The sequence below is a fragment of the Mixophyes fleayi genome, chromosome 11 (genome assembly GCF_038048845.1).
Source record: "Mixophyes fleayi isolate aMixFle1 chromosome 11, aMixFle1.hap1, whole genome shotgun sequence".
Lineage (NCBI taxonomy): Eukaryota > Metazoa > Chordata > Amphibia > Anura > Limnodynastidae > Mixophyes > Mixophyes fleayi.
This window is the reverse complement of record NC_134412.1, coordinates 87,934,256-87,959,952: the sequence shown is the minus strand read 5'-3', so window position 1 is coordinate 87,959,952 and position 25,697 is coordinate 87,934,256. Positions and strand designations below refer to the sequence as shown.

Here is a 25,697-nt window from a genome sequence, read left to right as displayed (position 1 = left end):
CTATCACAGACGTTTCCTCCAGGGCAGTTTTCCATTTTGTTTAAAACATTTGTGATTGTTTGGCCTATCTGGGCGGCTTACCGTGCTGGCATCTGTCCCCGTAGTATCCTCTGACACAGTGACAGCTCCCCGTCCCTTTATCACAGGAGCCATTGTTCAGGCACGAACATTCCATCTGACAGTCCGCTCCGTATCTCCCAGGGAGACATCCTGAAACCACAGCAGTCATATCTGAACATAGATTTATTTTGTGGAGTAGATCCTTAGTACTGCACGGATAATATGCCTGAACTAGTACCCAGAATATTTGGAAGCTATGGTTACCCAGATTAAGGAGTTGTCTGTAATTTGGAGCACCTCACCTAAAGTTATATTTAAAAATAACACATCATTTCCCCGTGCCATATTCCCCTAATCATTACATTGTGTAGCAGTGCTCCTAATAGTGTCTGCAAGAGGAGGCACTTTGGAAGAATGTCTCTATGTTTGTCATTATCACTAAATATTAACAATTGTTTAATTTTTCTTACTTGTTTTTTTTTTTTGTAGAGACACTTTTGTTAAAGTGCACCATTTACCTGTCCACGATGGAGGCAGACATTTTCTTGGGATGGACTAATACTTATGACTCTGAAGACTGTAACAATCACTAGAAATCAGCAATCGCTGGGCTGTTGGCTTAGCCGCCTCCAAAGTGGGTAGGTAGTAGGTGCACTTGTTAATTATTACTTGGTAAAGCCATAGAATTTTACCATTCCGTGATAATTTGGCCACTAGGAAGGCGAATTGTTGAGTTGTGGACATTTATTCCCATCTTGGCCACTAAACTGCCCGGCAGTGCCTGTTAATGTTCTTACACGCAATTACAGATTGTTAAGTTCCTTGGTGCCTGCTTATGACTAGGGTCTATGGTGCCCTTTAAATCCCATCCATCGTACACTGTACTGTACCTTCCTCGCATGTATCCCCCGTCCAACCCAAGCCGCAGCGGCACGTTCCGTTGACTGGGTTACACCATCCTCCGTTCTTACAGGAGCAGAGCTGCCGACAGTTTTCACCGAAATAGTTTCTGGTGCAGACTGAAATGTAGAAATGTATCCATGTATCAGAATGTGGCAGTGATCAGTCCCTAAATAACACGTCTGATGTCGGCTATCTACATATGAACATATGTGCTGTAGATGTTTCCATATACATTTAATAACACTGGATTTTTGTGTTCCTCAGGCATTCTACATTACGTAGCATTAGGCCGAATCATTAACTATACATTTGTGTACTTGTACCGCTGTTGGAAGCAGAAAGTGGAGGCAGCCATTGTGTACATCTAAGGATTGCAACATTCAGGTATAAAAGAAACATTTAAAACATGAATATTATAACAGTTTCTTTTTGGTGCATAAGATGTTTCTTTGCAATGTGTTTGTGAGGATCACACGTCCTAGTGGGTTCTCTGAAACCACCTAGGCAGATTGCTGCAACCAAAATGCAGTTTATTCCATAGATGGCGATACAGACATGTAGATATACAATCACCAGACAGATGTGATACTTTGCAGGTGTTAAAACTACCGTAATAACTGTATTTACGCGCACCATTACCGTAATAACGGTAATAGTGCACAGGCGGGGTTACTTTTCAAGTAACGTGGCCAATTGAATTCCCCCCTAGGAGTCTAATCCAGGGTACTAGTATAACAATGACCTCGTTGGCTAAGCATGAAAACTCTGACTGTATTATATCTGTATACGCTAATTGTTTAACAATGCCAGTTCACAGTACGTGGAAAGGGGGTGATGTATCGCAAGTGTCTCTATGGTTCAACTGCATGAGTCCAAAATTTGCACCATGTGGTTTCACAGTGTTCATAACCTTAGTCTGGATTCCTCTAATTCAGTGATTAACCCATCTGTCACCTGTACACTATCTTTACTCAGTAATTAATGTTACCCCTCCAATAGCATACCCTCCACAACGTTCATCCTTGTAGATAAGTATAGTGTGAGTTATGCAAAACAAGCACTTGTAACCTGTGTTCCACTTCCCAAATGTCCTATAGAACAGAGGCAGCAGCTAGGTAGTCCACCTGCCCGAGCCCCAAGTGTTTATGGAATATGTCTTCACCCTTGGGTGGTGTATGGAGCCCACCAATGTCTAGTTACACCTCTGCTTAGATTGTACGCTCTAGGAAACAAGAGTCTCTTACTTTCTGTTTAAATGTCACTAAAATTATAAATGTAATTGTTTTCACCAATGACCAGTTCTGTGGGATGTGTTAGCATTATCTGTATACGGTCTATGGTTTAGAATCATTTTTCTGATCATTTGTACAGCATCACTGGACCAATGAGACAGAGCTTTAAGCTACTTCTATTCAAGTGAGCAGACACAGGGCAGAAAGGTGCAGGATCTACCCTAATACAGGCCTGTGTTATGGTTTGATTATCTAAAGTGTAAAACACAGCAGCTAATATGAGTCAATGAAATTAGCATTTCCCAGAAGTCTATTCTCATGAAAAGGAGTTGGCTTATTTGGATGACCTATAACCTAACTGAAAATTTTGAGTGAATAAAAATGGAAGTTCCACTTGGCATCAGCAATCTGTTCCACATTACACAGAGGACATGTACGGTTTGTACCTTGTTCACAGTTCCGTCCCGTCCTTCCAGGAGCACAGAGACAGTCACCAGTCACATGACTGCAGGATCCATTGGGGCCACAGTGACACACATGGGCGCATCCTGCTCCATAATGGCCAGGAGGACAGGCTGTAATGGGACAACACAACTAATTAAACCACAAACTGTGTTTTGTTTAACCCATTTCCCCTCCTTATAATTGCATCTGGTCCCCCCGCTACCTTCACTGTTCTCTATTCCCCCCCACAAGAAATTTTAATTCCCTTCCCTGTCATCTTTATTACTCTACCAATTCCCCCTTCTGGGGCCATACAAGGCTGCTCTTATTCACCTCTTCTTTTTGTTTTTTTATATAGAGCTCTTCCTGTGTGCCCTAGGACCGGACCGACAAGAGGCCAAGTGTCCGCCGTGCCCGGACAACGTCACTGCCCAGCACTCAGTGATGGCACTTGTCCAAACCTGCAAAGGATGTGGCCGAGCTCGGTGGACAAAGGTCAACTGTGGAAAGTCAGAAGCTTCTATCGCCCACTACAGCCGTCCTCTTCACCATCAGATCAGAGTTCACCAAGATCCTGAGACTGGTTCAGAGAAGGAGGCCCTGAAGTGCTGGGACAAAACACTAGTGCTAAGGTCAGCAGAAGATTGTCCTGCGGAGTCTCAGAGATCTTACCATAGAAAGCAAAGCACCTGTGCAACAAGTTTTTATTTACTGCTCTGTAGTACGTGTCCTCCTCTGGCTACAGCCACGGACAGTATTGTATTTAATCTGTGGCTTTAAGATGGACAGAGTACAAAGAGCACTTCCTATGTGGGAAGGGGACCCCCGACATCCCCACCACGCTGGTGGTCTTCTGCATCCACAGGACTGCAGCATGAGCCGCGAGGACTCCTCTGTAAAGGGCTCCCCTGGGACAGGTAAACACCAAGTGAAAGGAGATAAACCCACTGTCCACAAGTCACAGGATGGACTTTGTCTGGTGCCTCCATACCAACCGCTTGGACACATGTGGCTTCCAGGACAAGTGGCACGGCAAGGAGACCTGGGTCTCAGGAACCAAGATGCCTTTCCCATAAAACCTCATCAGCAAGGAGACATCTTTGCAGCGGTCCTGTTGAATACCCTGAAACAAACTGTGAGCCCTGAAGCAGGCTTTTGTACGATTCGGTAATTTACAGACTGTTTCCTGGGATACAGATGTTCTGCAACATAAACTTTGACTCTCTTATATCATATGTATTTTTTGAGATTTTAGGTTCATTTGATCACTACTTCTTTGTACGTTTGCTTTCTGACAAGTGGTTTTAAAAGGCATTTTCTTACCCCCTTATCTAAATGGTAGTGTCCCTTCATTGGAGCCCTGAGCGCAGAGTAGGGAGCATAACAGAAGACCCCCCATCCATTCAGATAACGAAGGTTGAAAATTTATTTTTAAAACCATTCCTTTGAAAGCTGCGCTGCTGGTCTGTACCCTTCCTCCGTATAACTGCCGGTACCGGTATAAGCCCACCATTACAACACATCAATGTAGACACTTACCGGTAGCGCAGTCGGCCCCCAGGTAACCCGCCGGGCAGTGACACGCTCCTGTGGTGGCCTCACAATGACCCCCATTCTTGCACTTACTTTGGTGCTCGCAGTTTTGACCATAAAACAAACCGGAACATTCTGGAAAAACAAACAGGTGACAGGATGATCAAGTATATAATACATCTCAAGGAATACAATGAAAAATTATTAACGTTAATATATGAATGTTTTTCCTAAACAGACTGCAGAGATGAGCGGACGTGTATAAATTTTAGTTTGAAAAGACAGAAGTCTGAGCTCTTACCCCCCCCTCCCTCCTCTAGTCACTACAATAGGAAAAACTACTGTGACTTTTTCCGCTGTTGTGACAAAGTTGTAGTTCCGTCCAAAACTGCATATAAGTTATTCGTTTATAAACAATCAGAAACATGATTAAAACTGTTTTCAAGTCATCTTATCCATTGTAAGATTTATTTATTATAATTTATGGATATAGAGGCACCATATTATGTTACACTGTACAGAGAATATGTAATGACTCACATCAGTCCCTGTCCTATTGGAGCTTACAAGAATGTTTGCGAGGACATCTCTGGCTATTTAAGATGTCCTCGTATGGGTATGTTATGCTGCACTGAGAACACAAGGGGGTATATTTACTAAACTGCGGGTTTGAAAATGTGAAGATGTTGCCTATAGCAACCAATCAGATTCTAGCTATCATTTTGTAGAATGCACTAAATAAAAGCTAGAATCTCATTGGTTACTATAGGCGACATCTCCACGTTTTCAAACCCGCAGTTTAGTAAATATACCCCCTGGGTGTCTTTTAGTCTACGTACAAACTATGTTGCACTCTACTAATCTGTGTCTTCATCATCATCATCTATTTATTTATTTATATAGCGCCACTAATTCCGCAGCGCTGTACAGAGAACTCACATACGTCCCTGCCCCGTTGGGGCCTACAGTCTAAATTCCCCAACATACACACAGACAGACAGAGGGAGACGAAGGTCAATTTAATAGCAGCCAATTAATCTACCACTATGTTTTTTGAATGTGGGAGGTAATCGGAGCACCTGGAGAAAACCCACGCAAACACGGAGAGAACATTCAAACTCCACACACATAAGACCATTGTTGAGAATTGAACTCATGACCCCAGTGCTGTCAGACACATATGCACTTACTTAGCTGACACATATGCCCGTGGTACCCTGGTGCGCAGATACACTCCCCGGTCACCGGGTGGCAGTCTTGATGTTGGCCACGACATTGACAAATCTTTGCACAGTTCAATCCGTAGGTTCCTGGAACACAAGCTGAGGAGATGGAGGAAATTAACCAAGAATAATATTTCTCGTGGAACTACAGCCTGAGCTCTCATATGTCCAGTGTTTCCAGAAAATTCTTATTTTATTTTTGTCCACCTGAAATCTTTCTCACCATGGTTGTTCTCCAAAAAATTAAAACTCTTGGTGCTTCCAAAATAACAGGATAAAACTGAAAAGGTTCCTATAACTATTATTACCTTATTTCTGACCTAACAAGAGGTATAAGGAGGATTTGGAGCCCTGTGTACTGCTGTACACAGGAGCCTGGTAAACCCTGTGTGTGTATATGGAAATAATATTTCATTTACAAGACATTTTATCAATAGATCTCTGTGGGAAGCATCGAACAACCCCTTGTGTATAAAACAAGCCCTAGTAGCAGTATGGGATCACGTGTGTATTATTCAGACGTAGAGTACGGCTTACTTTGATCACATCCGTTGCCTGTGAATCCCAGAGGACACCCGCACTCCCCAGTGATGTGGTTACATGCCGTTCCATGAGGACAGGTACAAAGCTTCGAGCAGCGCTCACCATACGATCCAGGAAGACAGGCTAAAGAGAATTAAACAGTGATACATGGTAACATTAGTGTCTTACAAGCTTCTTGGACATCAGACATTATAAATTTTAAAGCAGTTAAATTAGCTTAAGGTTCTCATGATCTAATGAACTGTCGGTAGACCTAAGCTGTTACCTATGTATGTGTCACTAGTACCTCTCTTTTATATGGCAGTTTGCATTTTAGTTCTACAATTCTTTAACATTTTATTTTAGGTAGATATTAGCCACAAATTTGTAGAATAACAAATGGACACAATTATTTTACCATAAACCACTTACGTTTATCACAATGATTTCCTCTCCAGCCCCTGGGACAGTCGCACACACCAGTAATATGATGACAGGACACACCGTGGCGGCATACACACTTTTCCAGGCACTGTGCTCCGAACGTCCCGGCTGGACAGGCTGAAACATACAATGCAGCGCTCTTAATATCGTGTCTCTTCTATTAACTCTTCTAATGGAACAGGCTGGACATACGCTGAAGCGCCGAGGGGGTGGGGCAGGTACAAGGTACCGCGCTTGGACCTCTGTGTAGTGGAAGGAGCCACTAACTTTTGGTGTAGACCAGGGTTGGCTAACCTGTGACACTCCAGGTGTTGTGAAACTACAAGTCCCAGCATACCCTTTCAGCAATAAGCTGCTATAGATTGGCAAAGCATGCTAGGACTTGTAGTTCCACAACACCTGGAGTGTCACAGGTTTGCCAATACTGGTGTAGACCCACCCTCCCTAGGTGCTACTGAAGGGGCCCCTAGAAATTGCTGGATGGGGCCCGAAATTTATCTTGGAGGCACTGGCTATACGCACTGTAATAACAGCAGCGATATCAATGCAACATGTTTAGGTCCCAATGCCAGATATCCAATCAGATTGTTATCAGGCATTTTGGTATATAAGGATAGAAAATCACCATTATCGGCCTGTTTACCAGATGGCAAGCCGAAAATATCTGGTTACTCAGCCCATACACCCGATGCTCTGACCTATACGTGTAAAAAAATGACTGATCCTATAGTTGAGGATTTCACTAGTCCATGTGTGGTCATCATTAGTTATTCTACCATTAGACCGCGTCATGCAATTGACTCCACCTGACACAAAGGACAATATAAACATATGCTGAATGGATAGCAAAAATATATATCATGTTCCTAAATGTAGTTGCAAACTTTCAGCCGTCACCGAGAGTCTGGATTTAGGATCAGACTAGGGACTCGCTGGTACTAGAAATTGGAAATCGCAGGAGGAAAGATGAGATTTATTTTGTTACTTAATGACAAGAAGATTTGTGTAAACAGCATGTCATAAAACCTCTGTCTGCTGTCTGAACGTACGGCGCTGTCGCCGGGATAATGAAGGGGTACGGTGGAACATTTTGTCTAAGGAGTTTAGAAAGTTCCGATGCAAACTCATCACATTCCAAACGTATTGATCTGTGTCTGGCACGGACAACGCAAGTGATAGGAACATACTGTAACTAGACTTCTGCAGACTTAACATGTGTTTCTTACTAAGGATGACTGTGCAAAGCCAAAAAGAGTATGCCAAGTAGTTTAAAGGGGGGAAGCCACGTAAGCTCAATATCTGCACAATAACCTCAGTCTCGTAAACAAGAACAATCACAGCAGTCCCGGATGCTCGCGTTTTGGAATTTTCATCCTGATTGGAGCAGTCAGTGTAGTGAATCACCGGATAGAGACGCTCCATTTAATGGTCTGAGTCAGGGTAAAACGTCTTCCAGCTGCCAGTCTGTGCCAAGAGTCAAATCCTCAGCAGGGGTGAGGAGCATGGCACTGCTAGTTAAAGGGAGGGGGTATACTGTGCCAATATTACTTAGGCGGAGTTTCCCTTTAAATCTCACATCAACAGAATAAATTAAATGGACTTTATCAATGAATGATGTGTCATTATCATTTATGCTTAAGTAAAAATGATACTTTATAAGTAGAGCTTCTTTCCACTTTATATTTCTGCTAATATTGATAATACGGTCATGGTGAATGTCAGCATAATGGGGGGGTTGATCTAGGTGGAAATTGTAGGAGCAAAATATAACATTTATAAGAAATATCAGCCTCCCAGTTCTTGCGTGTTTGTATGTGGACATACAGTGGTATGTTCTTAAAGAGCAGCTCTTACCCATACGCATAGGCACATCTATGACTAACCAGAGTGTAACACCATAACCATAGTGCAGGGTTTACCAAATCAGTCCACGAGGAGCCCTAACAGTGCAGGTTTTCCAGGTGACAAGTGACATAATTACACCACCTGTGGATCTGTTACAATGTGTCAGTCAGTAATGACTACACCTGTGCTCCAACAAGGAGATATGGAAAACCTGCACAGTTAGAGTTCCCTGAGACCGGATTTGGGAAACACTGCCATAGTGCAAATGCCCTTTAGTGAACTTAAGGAGCGCAGCCGTTTTGGGTCCTGCTCTTGAGATGTATTTGGCAATAATAACACCATAATGTTCCCTTAAACATAAAACCAGCATCGTTGCCAATATTTTTAATAAATATCTTCCTGGGACACACTGCTGCTAAGCACATCACGTCCTATACCGTCGTAAAACACTACAATCCCCATCATGACCACTGTGAATAAACTGATTAGAACTGCATTGTAAAACATATGTATTCCTTGTTACCTCGCCCTACCGGACGCGCTCACTTACCAGTCTGACACGATTCTCCCGTCCATCCCGCTCGGCAGGTACAAGCTCCCGTTTCCCAGTCACAAACTCCGCCGTTCTCACAGGTACAGTTCTGCAGACAGCTGTCTCCGTATGTTCCTGACGTACACTCTGGTGGAAGATCAGACAGCCATAAGTCTCACTGTACTTAATTGTTTCTAGATATAATTCAGCGTTGGTGTAGTAAAACTTATAGACAACCAGCAGTCAGCATAAGGCAGGACTGTAGAAATGGTAGCCACTTCCTAAGTTATGGATCAGGTCACAACAACAACTGGAGTACTACAAGTCTCAGCATGCCCTGTCCACCTATCTCCGCAGTACATAGATAATAAATCATTTTCTGAGGTAAATGACTCACCCATTTCACAGGCCAATCCTGTCCAACCTTTCTGGCACAGGCAGCGGCCCGTGATGGGGTTGCAGGTTCCTCCGTTTCTACAGATACATTGCTGAAGGCAGTTCTCTCCATAGAAACCATCCGGACAAGCTGGAAAGAGACAAACATTAAACTAGGATACGTTTTAGGGAATAAAGCTTTAGGTTATATATCGGGGGTGCAAAACTTCCATAAACTGATCCATATTGTATAGTCTTCTCGGAGAGAGGGTCACATACTTTCATAGTGTATTTATATATAACTATATGTAGGGAACCATTAAACACATGGCAGCTGTGGGCACCACACAACCTGGCCCTCAAAACGGGTTAGATGTGGCCCTCCTGACCAGGGGCCGCTTGGTCTCCCTCATGATGTAAGCACACTGCATTCACACATAAGGATTCGTTAAGAACACTGCATTTAGCTGCAATATTTGCACTGAACCACAGCAACCAATCAGAAGTCTGATCTGTCTAGTGTAAAACTAGACGATGAAAGCAAAGGTCTGATTGGCTGCTGTGGTTCAATGCAAATGTTGCCCCTAACTGCACCTGGTGCAATGAGTAGGTTATCCCAAGCCTGCATAGTGATGCCTTCTCACCAGTCATCCAGTAACCTAAGCTTTGGGACGCACGGACACTGTATGCTGGTTGTCTGGTCCTATAATGTCTAATAAACTAGCAATATAGATCCCTGTCTTATCTTAGAAAAATATGGGTAGTGTAACAACAACAGCAAAGTTATCCCTGATGAACCATGAAATGATCTGGCCAAACAGGTCATCTTTACCGGTTCAGACACAAGTGACAGAATATATTCCCTTTGCTCGGGGTAACCTGTAAATTTAGGTGAAACTTGCTATTATTTCTGCAACTGCGCTCAGTAAAGTGGTAACACATGAGAAAATAGGGACTGTCACAGCTTCATCTGACAAAGCCAATTCTGGAGAGGTATTTAGGCAGGTGACTGAAAAAGAGTCTCCTGCCCCATTAGCCAATCAGACAGTCCCTCAGCCCCCAAGAGTGAAGTAAGGGTGACGAGAGGAGCGGATGGCGGAAGAGGGACAAAGGAGTCAGGGGGAACAGAGCAGAAGGTGGGAGACACGGGTGAATGGAGAGCGGGAAGGCAGAATATAAGGGAGTGACACTGAAGGGAAGAGGCAGTTAGAGGGACAGTCGCAGAGTATATTGCGGGATTAATATCAGACAGTTAAGAACAGGTATTAAAAGGAAAGAGCCAATCTGTAAAGTAACCAATCAGCTGATAGAGGGAGGGAGAGGGAATGCAGATAAACAGCGACTTAAAGACAATCAGGCACAGAGATGGGGAGAACAGCGGGACAGGCCAAGGACTTAGCGTCAATCAGGCACAGAGATGGGGAGAACAGCGGGACAGGCCAGGGACTTAGCACCATTACGTACTGAGCAGTAAAGGTGATAAAGCTTAGTGAGGATAGAGTAGAAGAGAGAGATTTAGGGCACCAAGCTACACAGACAATAAACTTAAGGACTGACCAATCATGAGCACTGTACTTTTGTCCTATATGACTACCTTACTTCTAAAACATGTTTCAAGTTAAAATTCCCCGACCCCTGGAATCCAAGTGTCTGATCTCCAAAAGATATCAAAGGAAAATAGTATAAGAATCTGCAACAGATAACTGCTCTCCAGATCAATATTGTGTATTTTGGCTCATTGCTCACAACATGTTTTTTTCATTTTTTAAAATATTCTCCATGGAGCAAAAACAACACACGGTCCAACGTTCTGTCATCTGTCTGCAGCACACAGACGTGTCAGTGTCTCTATGCCGAGGGAATAGCGGGGTATCTTACCTAGCTGGCAGCGGGCTCCCGTCCACCCGGGGGCACAGATACACCGCCCGCCGGCGTGGTCACACCGAGCGCCATTAAGGCACTCGCACGTCTCCTTGCAGCCACTTCCATAGCGGTTGTCTGGACATTCTAGGCAAAATTGTTTAATCACAAGAAACATATTACTACAAAGTTGACAGAAAAAATTAACTAAGCTCAATCTACTACTATGAACCAAATTAAGGTGTTAATTTTATATAATTCTACTTTATGTATACATCGAGCTGGATCCTCAGCAATATACCATTCAGTGATGGATTATTCTAGGGGTGTTTAGAGCAGTAGCCTGAGGTCCGGGCTGTAAGAGGGCCCCAATCATGCTCTTTCAGACTCACTGTTACGCCACATAAGGTCTATTTCGGTATAGTTATGACGTGACCGTGGAATTATTAACATGATGTACTAAAATAAATGTAGCAGTAAAGTCAAAGAGCCATTACTAAAATGAAGCCACTTATAAAACAACAGACAAGTTTATGGGAAAGAGGAAGAAATGTTTATATATGATCACAATGCCACCCACAAGTCACCATTATAAACGCCTCCTTATTACGTTCAAGCGATGAATAGATGGAATTTTAAATTAGGTGTTTTGTTCTCCTCTACAGAGGTATCTGCTTGTAAAATAACTTACTCTGGCTGCAAGTGGGTCCAATCCAACCATCTAGACATACGCAGGACCCGGTGATATGGTTGCAGCTGGCGCCGTTGGCACATTTGCAGCTGTCGGAACAGTCGGTGCCATAGAACCCTTCTGGGCACACTGTAAGAATATTACAATACACATAGCAATGCAATTCTAGTTTTGGAAAGAGAAGTATTATACTGTATTATAATAGACAAAGTTCCTCTATGATTATTCCTCTATTATTTGATATCTGCTAGTAGATGTATATTCATTTCATTTACCTGGCCTATCACGTTTATTCTTTGCCCTGTTTTCCACTAGTTAAACATAGAGATCAGCGGAATTTTCAAAACTGCTGCACGGAATATTCATCTCATCCCGCATCTGAGTGTGGAATGTCGCGGGTTTCTCCGTCAGAGATTGGCTTTAGGTTTTCATTGTGGAATTCCACCTGTTTTTGTGTCCGGCACTTTTGTTCCACTGGGAACCACACCACTGAGCAGGATGAATTGACAACATCGTCACCAACTCTATTGATAAATTCTGATTAAGGCGGAATTGACAAATACAGGGCTTCCGAGTTACTGTGCTTTTTGTTAACTGTTCCGTGATGTCTCACCCTGTACCGTATTTCTGTCTGTCCCTGTACGGCGCTACGGATACCTAGTGGCGCCCTATAAATAAATAATAATAATAAAAAAAGAGGATTTGACCGATCCCTGGAATATTGACCAAATAGAGTTATTTGCATTTGAAGTGTGAACTTATTTGGTGCTTTCAGCGAGACACCTACTTCCTCTACCAGATGAGACATCCGCTCCAAGCTCACCTCACTCTCGCCATTAACTTTAGACAGAGATGAAGGTATTTTTGGAGACAGAGAAGCTTAAAATAACAATAAAGATAAATAAAATAAAAGCTATATAGTATTTGTAGGTTGGACTTTGAAGTGAGGTTTTCACTCTATCCACCATTTCCAGTTGGAATCCGACTATGCGAAAGTAAGCGCAGGTTGATTTTCTGGGGCCTGTTCCCAAAATCGTAAGGTGGGTGTGTGCACCGTGTGCGAGGGGGACAGATACTTTTCTGCACAGTGAGTCCATAGGTTTTGTACTTCCATTACGGACAGGAATAGAACTAACTACTATAATCACGCTGTAATTTTAACAGTCAAAACATCACAATCATCACAGTATTTCCAGCAGTTCTACGAGCATACAAAAAAAAAAATCATCCCCAGGTGACACTGTAATAATACAAAATAAAAACTGGGTACATACGGAGTTGGCAGTAGGATCCTCTCCAGCCTGCGGCACAGGTGCACGCTCCGCTGACATGATCGCAGTGCGCCCCATTGTCACACCTGCACTGGTAGCTGCAGTCCGAGCCATAAAACCCCTCAGGGCACTCTAATGGGGACAAAGAACAATTCCTGATGATCTCACATTTCAGTCCCAGTTTATTCATAACACCTCATCGCTCCGCAGGGGCGGGGCCAAAATGACACCATATGAGGCAAATCTCATCACTAAGGCCCCTGTGCCACTCACGTCACTAGTAAGAGGGCAGATCCGGGAGTAAGGCCTGCCCATCTGGGGGTCCGGGACAACTACCCAAAATGCAGGAGTCTCCTGGACATCCCGGGATAGTAGGTAAATATGTTCATATTACATCCACTACGGGGAAACGGCATGATCTTATGCACAGGAAATTAAATATATGCAAATAGCAAAAGGGAAATTCAGTGTCAAAATTATTTCCCAATGGAAATGAAAGTCAAATAACAGAAACAAATGGGTTGTTTGTTATTAATATATTTGGTGCAGGGTGAGACGGACATATCTCCTTAGAAGAACTGTACAATCTCTAAGTCTAGCTCCTAAACTAGCAGATGCATGGCCTCCGATGATCCTGATTTTGGATGGACCTCCCGATTTGTGGACAGCAAAAGGGGTGGGATTTAACAGGAAAGTGGGTGGAGTGAACAGTAAACGTGAGTTCACTTACTCTGATCACAGTCTCTCCCCGTGTACCCGGATTCACAGACACACTCCCCTGTCAGAGGGTTGCAACCCCAATCGCTGTTGCTGCAGTTGCAGCTGTGGACACAGTCTGCCCCCCAGTGGCCGCCGTCACATGCTGTAAGGTTAAACAAAAACAGGTTCTCAGATGCTGCCACAACATAAAGATACTGAACATTCTAAGTATAAACCACAAAGTTCTAAATTCTAAGTATCAGATCGGCATCAAATTCTAGTCCAAATACTGCAAACACTGATACCAGCTATTACAGATGATTATATTATATATAGTTTGTACATGCAAATATACCATGGTTAAATAACAATGTGAATATTGATGATTTATTAATTAGTAATTTATATCTATAGCAAATTGATTTCTATAATAGATTATTCTCTGGTTTTAATGGCCAGTAATGTTCTCTCTAGTTGACCAATTCTCATACGTTTCACTGCAGAGGATTTAAAGTGTACAGATAATCTGCACACCATGGAGGCAGCCATTTTAGGGAGGGGTCTAGACCAATATTCAGCTAACCAATCGAATTCATTAGGAACTCATGCGTGCGCCTCGATGATGTCACTAGTTCCTTGTGAGTTGATAGGTTGCATTGTAACGACTGAACGGGGTCCAGCTGACAACATGGCTGCCTCCGCTGCGATTAGGTACAATTACATTTGTCACGGCTATAGAATCCTGGGTCATAATAACCACCAAGGAGTTACCTCTCCTGCAGCTATGTCCGGTCCAGCCGGGTGGGCAGAGGCAGCGCCCCGTTACTGGGTCACATTGGCTGTCATCCTGGCAGCCGCACCTAGACTGGCAGCCGTGGCCAAACCAGCCAGAAGGACATCCTGTACAACAACATGGAAACATTGTGTGTCATCAATACATCCGTAATACATGTATAATCAGCAACTGCAGGAGACAGACAGGTTGGGTCATTAAGGAGAGTAATGCATATAAAAGGAGTTACTTTGCAGCTGGGCAAAACCATGTTGCATTGGAGGGGGAGGTAAATTTAAAATGTGGGGACAGATTTATAGTTGGGGTAGGGCATGTCCTAGATCAACTTTAAATTTGAGTGTAAATATAAAGCTACCAAGTGTTTGTGTGCTAAAGGAAAAAACAGCCAATTTTTAACTTATGTGCAAAATAATAAACTCATTTGCACCCCTTGCATTGTAACATGGTTTGTCCCAGAGACCATTTACTACTTTTTTTTTTGGCTTTCCTTAATGCACGGAGAAAGGAGAAATCTACTTTATACGACCTAGGTGCTTTGTGACCTCCCTGAGTCGTGCACCCATTGAGCGGACAGATCACAATCTCATAAACAGTGGCGCAGATCACAACGTGGCTGCCACATTGTGGAGACAAAGACTGATCTTTAATCTTTATGTGCTATAATTTTATAGCCCTAATACCCGGTGTGCTTGTACTAGACTTCATCCAGATTCCTTTTATCATCTAGTAAAATGGCAATAAGTGTATTATATATTTGTTAAATGATTAATGTGAGAATGCAAAAATGACTTCCTGTGAACTCTGAAATGACAATAACGATGTTTAATCCGCACCTGCTTTGTCAGGATTATCATCAGTCTGTGATACAACAGTAAAACACCCCTGAAATCCTTATTTGTTTAGCTAGTTAACTTTTTCTTAATCTGTCTTCTTCTTTTACTACTGTCTATTGTGGCACCAATGAAATAAGCGAGAGCAGGCAGATTCAGCAGCCATCTAGTAGTTTAAAAAAAAAAACAAAAAAAACCTCTCCGTCACTGTGCTTTGGGGATTTGATATAAAACATTTTATAAAAAAAATATCTTTCTCCTTTAACACAGAGAAAAAAAAAACTAAGAAATGTGGTTTTATTCGGATCCACATTTCCATTTTAAAATGATTTTTACTCAATGGCAGGCCTCAGCTGTGTGGAGTTTGTATGTTCTCCCCGTGTTTGCGTGGGTTTCCTCCGGGTGCTCTGGTTTCCTCCCACACTCCAAAAACATACTGGTAGGTTAATTGTTTGCTATTAAATTGACCTAAGTCTTTGTCAGTGTGTATGTGTATGTGTGTGTATGTTAGGGAATTTAGACTGTAAGCTCCAATGGGGCAGGGACTGGTGTGAGTGAGTTCTCTGTACAGCGCTGCGGAATCAGTGGCGCTATATAAATAGCTGATGATGATGATAATTATGATGAATGGATCACTATGAAAGAAAACTTACAATGATGCATTTTTGGAAGTTACAAAATACTTGTATTTTTAATTTGTTATTCACCAGTTAGTTGGACACAGCTGGTGATAGTTTCAGATAGACCTAAATCATTCTTTATAGAGCACAAGACTTTTACAGCCTCCTGTTTAGTGTTAGGATCTTGTCGCTTTGTTCCTGTAAACAAAGACAAAGGGCACATAGATACTCACTGTCCCTGCAGAGGCTGCCTGCGTAGCCTGCGGCACAGACACAATCCCCCGTGGAAGGGTCACAGCTTCCAATGTTACCACACAGAGGACAGATCTCCTGACAGCCGGCCCCCCAGAGTCCTGCGGGGCAATCTGCAACAGACGCACAAGGATGGAAGGTATTTACAAGCTCAGACCACTACTCATCGTCTTCATTCTATCGACTCCCATCCTGGCTCCAAAACGCTGCTTGTAAACCCTAAGTGCCAGCTGGAGGCCGATTCCCTTCACGTGACTTATGTCAACTGGTCTCTTGTTAGGGCTGAAGTGACATGAGGAGTGGGCAGGGCTCTTGCAAGTAGAGGGGAACCCAGTTACCAACATTAAAAAAAAAATGAGCTAAAAATGGTGGCTAGTTTTCAACAGCTACTTTCAGGAAAGCAAAAGGAGACTTTAATTCCCAATCCACCCAATGTAATTATCAAACACACAAAGGCCTAAAACTGTAAGATAAAGGTTACAGGTGTCCCCCTCCCATTGTGGAAAGGTTCCATTGTGCTCCAGCTGTAATAAAAGAAATATATCAATCATTAGAAAGGTTAATGGATCTTATTGTATGCCGACAGAATTACAAATACACAGAACATTAGAGGGGGAGGAATGACACTCACATACCCACAAAATGTTCTTATACTTAGTCTGGTACAGGGCAAGGATGGGCTGAACATAGTTTTATGCTACTCCTATGTGTAAACAATGGGCAAACCTAGTGCACTGTGCCTGCCGCCTCTTTACTTGCTCTACACCACGCGTTTCGGACTCACGCATTTCAGACACATTACGTCCTTAGACTACTTCACCAAGCTTGAGGTTAGAGACCTCGCTACAGCCGGGTAGTTGACCTGTGGGTACTATAAAGGTTCTGCTTTTTGGGAACCTCAGTTTTTATCCATAAGTCTTCATACTATATAGAGAAGTCGCTTAATATCGGCAGGGCTTAAAACACCCTGTTCTAACAACTACTAATCATCTCCCTCATTAGTTCAGGGGACAGGCTGTGTATGGAGACCAGGGTAAGGCACCGTTTAATTGGCCAACATCATGGGATTTGAATTGTATAGCATAAAAAGTGCAGATATATGTTAGACACATTCAATTGGAGGGTGTATCTAACCAATGACTTAAAATAGGTAGTTCGTTTAATTTGCAGGTAAGACTCTCCGAGTCTTTTATATTTAAATAGTGTAAAAATGTCAACAAAGGTGGATACAACCAGTTTAGCTGTTGGCTTATCACTTTCTCTGTACATGAAGTCAGTAATCTCCAGTGTATTATAACAGCTTAAGTTATTTTGCAAATTTTGTTCAGCTTAGTAATGCACAGTCTAAGATGTACAGTATTCCATATTAACGACAAATACTGACTTTACTATCTCTTGAAATATCATCTAATATAAAAAAAATAAACTGATTACATGAGGTTAAATCCAATTCAATATAAAAGGATATTAATATCTACAGATTATCTTATTTCATGGCTGCAAACACATAAGGTATACAACGCACAAATATTAATATTTCTAGTGGAAAAACACCTCTGCAATCCAAACGCTCAGTATAGTAACAGGGGATATAATTACTATTGCTAACAAAAGATTACTCAAGACAAGAATACAAACATGATTCCTATTACCAACAATTTGCCAACAATGTATGCATTGAGGAAAATCAAAAAGATTGAATTTGCCAGATGACAACACAGACAGATAGGAAGTGTATCAATATAAAACAGTCTGCAAATTGCTCTATGAAAGATGCTATAAGCAAGACGTTCAGGACGTCCTCATGTATCATGTTAATATCACCGTATGTTGGAATACCTACATTGATTGTAAGCTTGCGGGAAAGGCCTTCTTACCTCTCTGTCTTTCTGTATTACCCAGTCTTGTTTTATTACTGTGTTGATTCCCAGTTGTAAAGCGCTACGGAATTTAATGGCGGTATATATTGGGCAGCACGGTGGCTCAGTGGTTAGCACTTCTGCCTTACAGCACTGGGGTCATGAGTTCAATTCCCGACCATGGCCTTATCTGTGTGGAGTTTGTATGTTCTCCCCGTGTTTGCGTGGTTTTCCTCGGGGTGCTCTGGTTTTCTCCCACACTCCAAAAACATACTGGTAGATTAATTGACTGCAATTAGATTGACCATAGTCTCTCTCGGTCTGTATGGTATGTGTTAGGGAATTTAGACTGTAAGCTCCAATGGGGCAGGGACTGATATGAGTGAGTTCTCTGTACAGCGCTGCGGAATTGGTGGCGCTATATAAATAGGTGATGATGATGGTACCTACACTTCAATGGCTGTATAAAGCAATGTCCCTCTTAATGTTAGGTCCCTCTTTAGGGATCTGACTTGAATAAAAGATTGTATTTGCAGCTCAGTTCACTCAGAGAATATATATCATCAGATTAATAAGGGAATTGCACCTCTGCAGATAAATTACATTAAGAAGGCTCCTTGTCCTCTACCAAATTGTAACTTTCCTTCATTCCAAAACTATGGCAGTAAAATGAAAGAGAAACAGCCAGACCGAGCCAATAAATCACTTTTACAAGCAGCTCACACAACGGAATCATGTCCCAGTGCTAATTCTCTGATAAAATGGACGATGCTACAACGCAGCCAAACAAACAAACCACATTTATCTGTGAAAGACAGAGAGACGGCAACATAGAGGAGCTCTACAAAATACATGTTCAGTCTCCTGGCTTAAAACATGTGGTAAAAGCACTGTTGTATCACAGTATTCTCTATTTTAGTTGCTGAAAACAAACAAGTCTAGGTACACACTGGAGCTTTGTCATCCAATCATCGGCCAAATCAGCCGACATACGTCGGTGGGAAGTCGGGTTAGTGGGTATAATGACACGATGGCCGAATGTCGGCCCAAAGTGTCGATTGTCTGCTCATTTGGTTGGTTGCACTGTTTAATATTTTCCTCACAATCACATAACGATCATCCAGTTGTATTAATCCCTGATCGATCCACGAGCAACTGCCGATAGTTCCTTGAGCTGCGACTCCTTTGGGGGATAAGTCATAAGTCGTTCCAGTGTCTACGAAATTCTAATCTTTGCTCACGACAATATGGCTGTGACAAGTCGCTGGCCGGACGGTCAGTCTCTCGTTAACCGTCTAAAACGTGACTAGTGTGTGCGCATTAATCGTCCAAACGATCGGACCTTCGGTCGAAGGTAAAGCCGTTGTAGATAACACGTCATTCAGATAATTCTCCAGTGTGTACCCAGCCTAAGTTCACTGGTAAGTTTATCAATATGCAACGGATTTGTTTATAAACAGTAAATGAATAGCGAAACGCGTAAATCATTTTAAAACATTATCACGTATAAATAGATATATTTAATAGTAGTTAATACGGATAAAAATTTTTAACAGCTGGTCTTTAAAGGACAACAATCTGAAAAACCAACGGCAGCTTTATTACGGCAAAATATTTTGCTGTCAATGCGATCATTGTTTAGTATCGCAAAAAGAAAGAAGGTATTAATCAGAGTTTGGTATTATATTAACAGCAGCAAACAATGACAAAGATAAAGATCATTTTGCTGGAATAAAGTTCTTTCCAGTTCATCAATAGGCTTCTATGTAAGATGATTTATAGATGGTTAAAGCAGATTACAAATTGTGCAAATGCAGCAAAACAAAATAAATTTGGCGTTGTAGTAAAGTGAATCGTTACATCGAGAGCTTTAATTAATAAAAATAAAATGAAATAACGTATATTCTTCCCCTCTCACCCTTTGCGCAGTCGGCTCCCGTCTTTCCAGCGGGGCAGATACACGTTCCATCAGTGTGGTTACACGGTGCTCCGCCACATGAACACGATTCTAAACAGTTCCTTCCATGTTTTCCCGCCGGGCACTCTGCGCAAATTACAAAGATTAAACATTTAAACAACACAAAACAACAAACACGGCACCAGCGAAGTTTAAATAGGGCAAAATCTGGGGAAACAAAATGGTGGAAGCGCGTGTGTGACCTACAGACGCTGCCTCACACTTACGTCGTGCTACTAGTTCTGCTGTAATCCTTACATCATGCATCACAGGTTTAAAGAAAATATGTTTATTCTGAAAACAAATAAGCAATGAGGTATTCACACACCTCACACCCTTTCTATAAATACAATCAGAAATATCCTGTGGCGATTTCTAATTAAATTGATTCAGGAGTGAGATACGGGGAGGAATATGGAAGTGGGAGACGAGAGCTCATCAGTAAGAGAATCACTCTGCCTGGAGTTTGCAGAAGTAGCCCCTAAAGACTTTATTAGATACTTTCACAGGTAAGTCATTAAAAAAAAAGTTTGGGTTTAGATTTGCTGCTGGGCCTATGTAAACAAAAACGGTTAAAGCATTTAAATTAAAAGGTATTACTGAGCAATGTAAAACATACATATAATCTATATTCCCTGACTGTGCCATAAAAGGAAATCACTTGCTTAACTTCAGTAGAAAACTGTGTTAAAGATTGTATTGAAGCGGAATTTATTGCTGCAAGGTCCAATTCTCCGATCTGTACCATACTTGCATACTAGGCTTTTGAAAATACAGAGTTTTGATAAACTATATTATTCTCTTATATATAGGGCCAACATATAATGCAGAACTGTATTTATTCTTTCACATCAGTCCTTGAACCAGTGGAGCTTACAATCGAATTCTCCACTACAAGCACACACCAACCTATTAGGGCCAATTTAGTCAGAAGCCAATTAACCTTCCAGTATGTTTTTGGATGGTGGAAAAAAGAGGAACATATAAGCACACAAGTACACGGGAAGAACATAAAACCTTGACGTACAGAGAGCTTACATCTGAACCCAAGGCCCAGTGCTGACTTTTCTTAACACGCTATATAAAGTTAAATATAGTAAAGGATTACAAATTTCTAGAATTAGTATAAAATAATCCTTTAGATTATATTTAGAGCTTTCTTCCTGTGTTCCAAGTTGCACTGTTTAGTGTAGTACCTTCTTGTAGCCTGCAGATGTCGCTCTTACTATACATGAAGCTAAATTTACACCACGACAAAGAGTTCTTTATAGAATGCGAAATTCTAATAAAGGGGAAATATTTCAAGAAATGTTTTATAAAAATGGATTTATAGCCCAGCAGGGAAATGACCCAAACATACAGCAAAAGCCACATTGACGTGCCTTAAATGCCAAACAAAATGTCCTAGAGGGGCCCAGACAATACCCAGACCCTGATCCCATTGTGGAATGGTTTGAGAATAACTATTAACCAACATTCCTCATCCGACCAAGTATTAAAACAAGGCGGGCGAATACTTATGAAATTAATTATTGTCTGATATTTTTGTGCACGTCATTAATTAGAAACAATCTCTAGAGTTGTTTTTATATTTGAAACTGCAGATAATTTATGTGTTAATCTCTGGATTAACCCACTTTAATTCCATGATGTAAGATAGTAACCTGCGAAAACCGCTGAAGAGGTGAATATGGAAGGAGAAGGATAATTGGTGCTGACAGAAATGGACCCGTGTGTGTGTGTGTGGTAGAGAATTTAGATTGTTAGCTCCAATGGAGCAGGGACTGATGTGAATGGTTACATATCCTCTGTACAGCGCTGTGTATTATGGTGGACTATATAAATGATAATAAATACTTTTTTTTTATAGCCAATCTATATCCCCCATTCTCTCCACCACTCTTCTGCAGTAGGCTGCCGTGTTAGGGAGGGAGGAGCTTCTGTAACAGGCAGAGAGTGACTGACAGCTAGGCAGACTTTCTTTGCAGAATAATAGATTTATGCAGAGTGACATCAGGGGGTAAATGTATTAATGTCCGGATTCTTCAACTCCGGCGTGTTCAGCGTCTTCGGCGATAAAATTTAAAGCGGCGCTGCCTTGTAAAGGGAAACTTCCCTTTACAATGCAGCGCCGCTTTAAATTTAATCGCCGAAGACGCTGAACACACCGGAGTTGTAGAATCCGGACATTAATACATTTACCCCCAGATCTCCTTAGAACACTATCCTAAAGATGTGGCTATAGGGTTCGGCTATTTGCAATGGCGCGGGGAGTGAATTCTTTTTAAACAGTCTTCTTAGCACTGAACAATATATTTTATTAATGTTGGGGTTTAGTGGTCCTTTAAAAACAGAAAACAAAAGGATTTGCACAAATTGGAAAGTTGGGCTGAAAAATACAAGATGACGTTTAACATAGATAAAAGTAAGGCTGCAGTAATGTTGGTAAAGTTGGAGGAATCCAATCTAGAAAAACATCTATGATTACTAGTTGGTAGTAAGAGCACTCAGTGTCAGTTGGCAGCTGCTAAAGATAATAGAATTGTGTAGTGCATAAAATATAGGCATAGATGCATGAGATATAAACATCATTTTACAGCGGTCTGATAACCCACCACCCAAACACATCTCCTTTCTGAGCATTGATTTTTAACTATTATTTATTGATTTAGAGCTTCCCTAGTGCTAATGCTCAGCAACATGTAACAAAGTCTTTGTGATAGTATTAGATTAAGTTACTTCTACTGATATATCTCAGAGTCACTAAAAATCACATAATATTTCACATACAGGTGTGTCTAGTTTCCTTTCTCAGTGGCAGGGATTAAATGTTACCTTGTTCACAGTTTTCCCCCTGGTATCCATCTGGGCACTGCGTTATACATTTCCCATTGGTGTGGTCACAGGATGCACTGTGTTGGCAGTTACATTTACTCTTGCAGCCAACGCCATAAAATCCGGCATCGCATTCTGTTAAAACAAAGAAGAAGTTAGGTAACAATGCTTCATAGATCTACACCATAGAGATGAAATACTAAGGTTATTATCTAGAGCTGCATGTGACAGGGGAAGTGACATGATGTGAGGAGGGAAAGGAAGCAGCAGGAAGCCACAGACTGAAAGCTATATAGTGGAAGGAGCAGGATCCCCAGCAGCACAGAGTATATCAGGAGATTAGTGTTGTGTTAGTGAGGACTGGCCGTCTTTCCCATTGGGCACAATGGGCAGGTGCCCGGGGGCCCTGCAGCCCAGGGAAGCCCGTCAGAGGCAGCGCAAGGTAAAAAAAAAACCTGGAAAAAAAAAAAAAAAAAAAAAAAATGAAAATACTTACCTTGCGGTCAGCTGGCGATCCGGCTCCCTCCCTAGTCTCCTCCTCCGTGCGGTGCTCGCAGTGCATGGCGGGCGTGCCGTCATCACGCCCGCCCGACATCCATTGCGAAGCGTGACGGATGAGGAGACCAGGGAGGGAGCCGGATCGCCAGCTGACGGCAAGGTAAGAGTTTTCATCTTTTTTTTCAGGTTTGTTTTTTTTCTTGAGCTGCCTCTGACGGGCCCCCCCTGGGCTGCAGGGCCCATATATATATAATCACTTTTTTTTTTTAATATATATATATATATATATATATATATATAGGGGCCCTGGTGCACGGCTTTGCCCGGGGGCCCAAAATGTTGTTAAGAGGGCCTTGCAGGACTGCATGTGACAGGGGCAGTGACATGATGTGAGGATGGGAATGGAAGCAGCCGGAAGCCACAGACTGAGAGTTATATAGTGGAAGGTGCAGGGTCACCCAGCAGCACTGAGTATATCAGGAGATGAGAGATGTGTTAGTGAGGACAGGGCTGCATGTGACAGGGACAATGATATGAAGTGAGGAGGGGAATGGAGGCAGCTGGAAAAAGTCAATTGATCTATATGGGAGTGCGTTGTATATATACCCACTAGAGGGTTAAAATGAGCAGTTTAACCAGTACTGACTGTGCTGTATTTTTTATGTTGATGTCTAAGGCATTTTCATTCCTATGGCTCATTCATTTCAATGGAGCTACACTCAGAAACTCCAATTCGAGCAACTGTGTAGACACTTCCTTTAAGTCAGAAAGAGTAATTTTTTCCGGAATACCGATGTACTTGTTTTAATTATGATTACATAACTAATGGGGATAAATTGATATTACAGTTTACTACATTGGCAGTGAAACAAGAAACTACAATTATAGGCTAAGTTGATGTATCGTCGGAAGTCTTTTCTACATCAAAACGAAGGAAGCTGAACACATGTCATGCAATTAATGTAGACCTACAGGGGTTTAATATAAATATACACGTATATAAATGGAACATGCTTCCAAAATGGGTGCGTGAGCTCAAAGCTGTGTAATTACAATTGTTTTTGTTTTGATTTTTGCTTTGACCATAAAATACTAAGAGATGGAATTAGAGTAGAAAAACATCCTAGAGGCAGACATATACAAATCATAAGTTCTCCCTAACCAGGCTCCTAGCCAGCCTAAGTATTTCCCCTGAGAACCAGACCATAAGGGGCAAGTAGAACATTGGTATCCATATAAAAAGTTATAAAGTCACCGCCCACATAACCTAGATCAGAGAATCGTAATCTAGGAACTTGTAAATGATTATAATATTAAAACATAATTAGCATATTAGTCAGTAATGGTGATACACAATAGGTTTGTATAGAGAGCATTAGGGCGAGTGGCTATAATTTGCCACAACGATCCTAGTTTTGGGTCCCCACGTGTTGCTTAAGAAAATCTCTCCAAATTTAATAAGCCTGGACGTAAAAATGAAAACACAAAAGTCAATCTGTCCATAACAAGTAGAGGATAAGGTCAGAAATGGAGTTCCCTTTAGGTCCAGGTTATTATGATTTTTTTTTATGCACGAGATGAGCAATGAATGAATTAATAGATCAATAAATGTCTCTGAAAAGGTAGTTACTACAAGGCAATTTGCATATCTGAGACTATGCAAAAATGGCCGACTGTTACACCGCGATCTGGTAATTAAAAACAAAAGAAAAAACAACAACATTTTTTGACATACTTGTTTGGCAGGATGTTCCCTGGTAGCCGGGCTTACAGCTACACGCCCCGTCCCTTTTACCACACTCCAGGGTATTGCTCTGCACGCAGGTGCATTCTCTCGAACAGCCGGGCCCATGGGTCCATTTAGGGCAAACTAAAACATAGATGTTGTGAGTACAGAAGAACGATTACACACAATACACTCTGGATCAATTTGTTCACAGATTAATTGACAGAACGTCTTACCCAAGTGACAATAGCGACCGTAAAGCCCGCCGTCGCACAGACAGGCTCCGTGGCCCTTGTGGCACCTGCCCTTGTTGGCGCAGTTACACTTTTTTTTACAGTTCTTTCCATAATATCCTTTTGGGCAACCTGGAATGAAAGAAATAACATAAACCTGTTCCTGCCTGATCTGGGCCGCTCAATGGGGGTCGTCAGATGATAACTCCCTTTACATGTTTGCTGATAGAAGCATATGCCACGATGGCTCAGTATATGAGACGTCATGTGACAGATGTCCGGCTCACAACTGGACAGCAGAAAGATAACTCCGCCTCTGCGACACTTTGACCTTGGAATTGTCTGTATTATATCGGGTTCTACAATCTTAGCTCCTCCTAGTTAGCTAATGCTTACAGCTACTCATCTGAGTTGTTTTACAGTCTATTAAATCATTTAAAAACACTTTTCAGGTTTACTT

At 41.9% G+C, this 25,697-nt stretch overlaps 1 protein-coding gene and 1 long non-coding RNA gene across 3 annotated transcripts in view; one reads left to right on the top strand and one right to left on the bottom strand.

The window, feature by feature from the left end:
* MEGF6 (multiple EGF like domains 6) overlaps positions 1–25,697 on the bottom strand; it is a 273,763-nt gene that overhangs the window by 44,874 nt on the left and 203,192 nt on the right. For both annotated transcript variants that reach the window (XM_075190156.1, XM_075190157.1), the window contains 19 exons: positions 25,241–25,369; positions 25,014–25,148; positions 22,781–22,915; positions 19,907–20,032; positions 16,111–16,242; positions 14,406–14,534; positions 13,666–13,797; positions 12,939–13,067; positions 11,665–11,793; positions 10,992–11,120; positions 9,136–9,264; positions 8,757–8,885; positions 6,350–6,478; positions 5,933–6,061; positions 5,363–5,494; positions 4,179–4,307; positions 2,642–2,770; positions 951–1,079; positions 82–210 (listed from right to left, as the gene is read on the bottom strand). In XM_075190156.1, the coding sequence (XP_075046257.1) occupies positions 82–210; positions 951–1,079; positions 2,642–2,770; positions 4,179–4,307; positions 5,363–5,494; positions 5,933–6,061; positions 6,350–6,478; positions 8,757–8,885; positions 9,136–9,264; positions 10,992–11,120; positions 11,665–11,793; positions 12,939–13,067; positions 13,666–13,797; positions 14,406–14,534; positions 16,111–16,242; positions 19,907–20,032; positions 22,781–22,915; positions 25,014–25,148; positions 25,241–25,369 (2,469 nt within the window). The remainder of the gene's footprint in view (positions 1–81; positions 211–950; positions 1,080–2,641; positions 2,771–4,178; positions 4,308–5,362; positions 5,495–5,932; positions 6,062–6,349; positions 6,479–8,756; positions 8,886–9,135; positions 9,265–10,991; positions 11,121–11,664; positions 11,794–12,938; positions 13,068–13,665; positions 13,798–14,405; positions 14,535–16,110; positions 16,243–19,906; positions 20,033–22,780; positions 22,916–25,013; positions 25,149–25,240; positions 25,370–25,697) is intronic.
* LOC142107030 (uncharacterized) lies at positions 206–4,200 on the top strand. Its single transcript, XR_012679851.1, has 3 exons — positions 206–698; positions 1,228–1,347; positions 2,998–4,200. It is a non-coding gene; the product is annotated as an uncharacterized LOC142107030 (long non-coding RNA).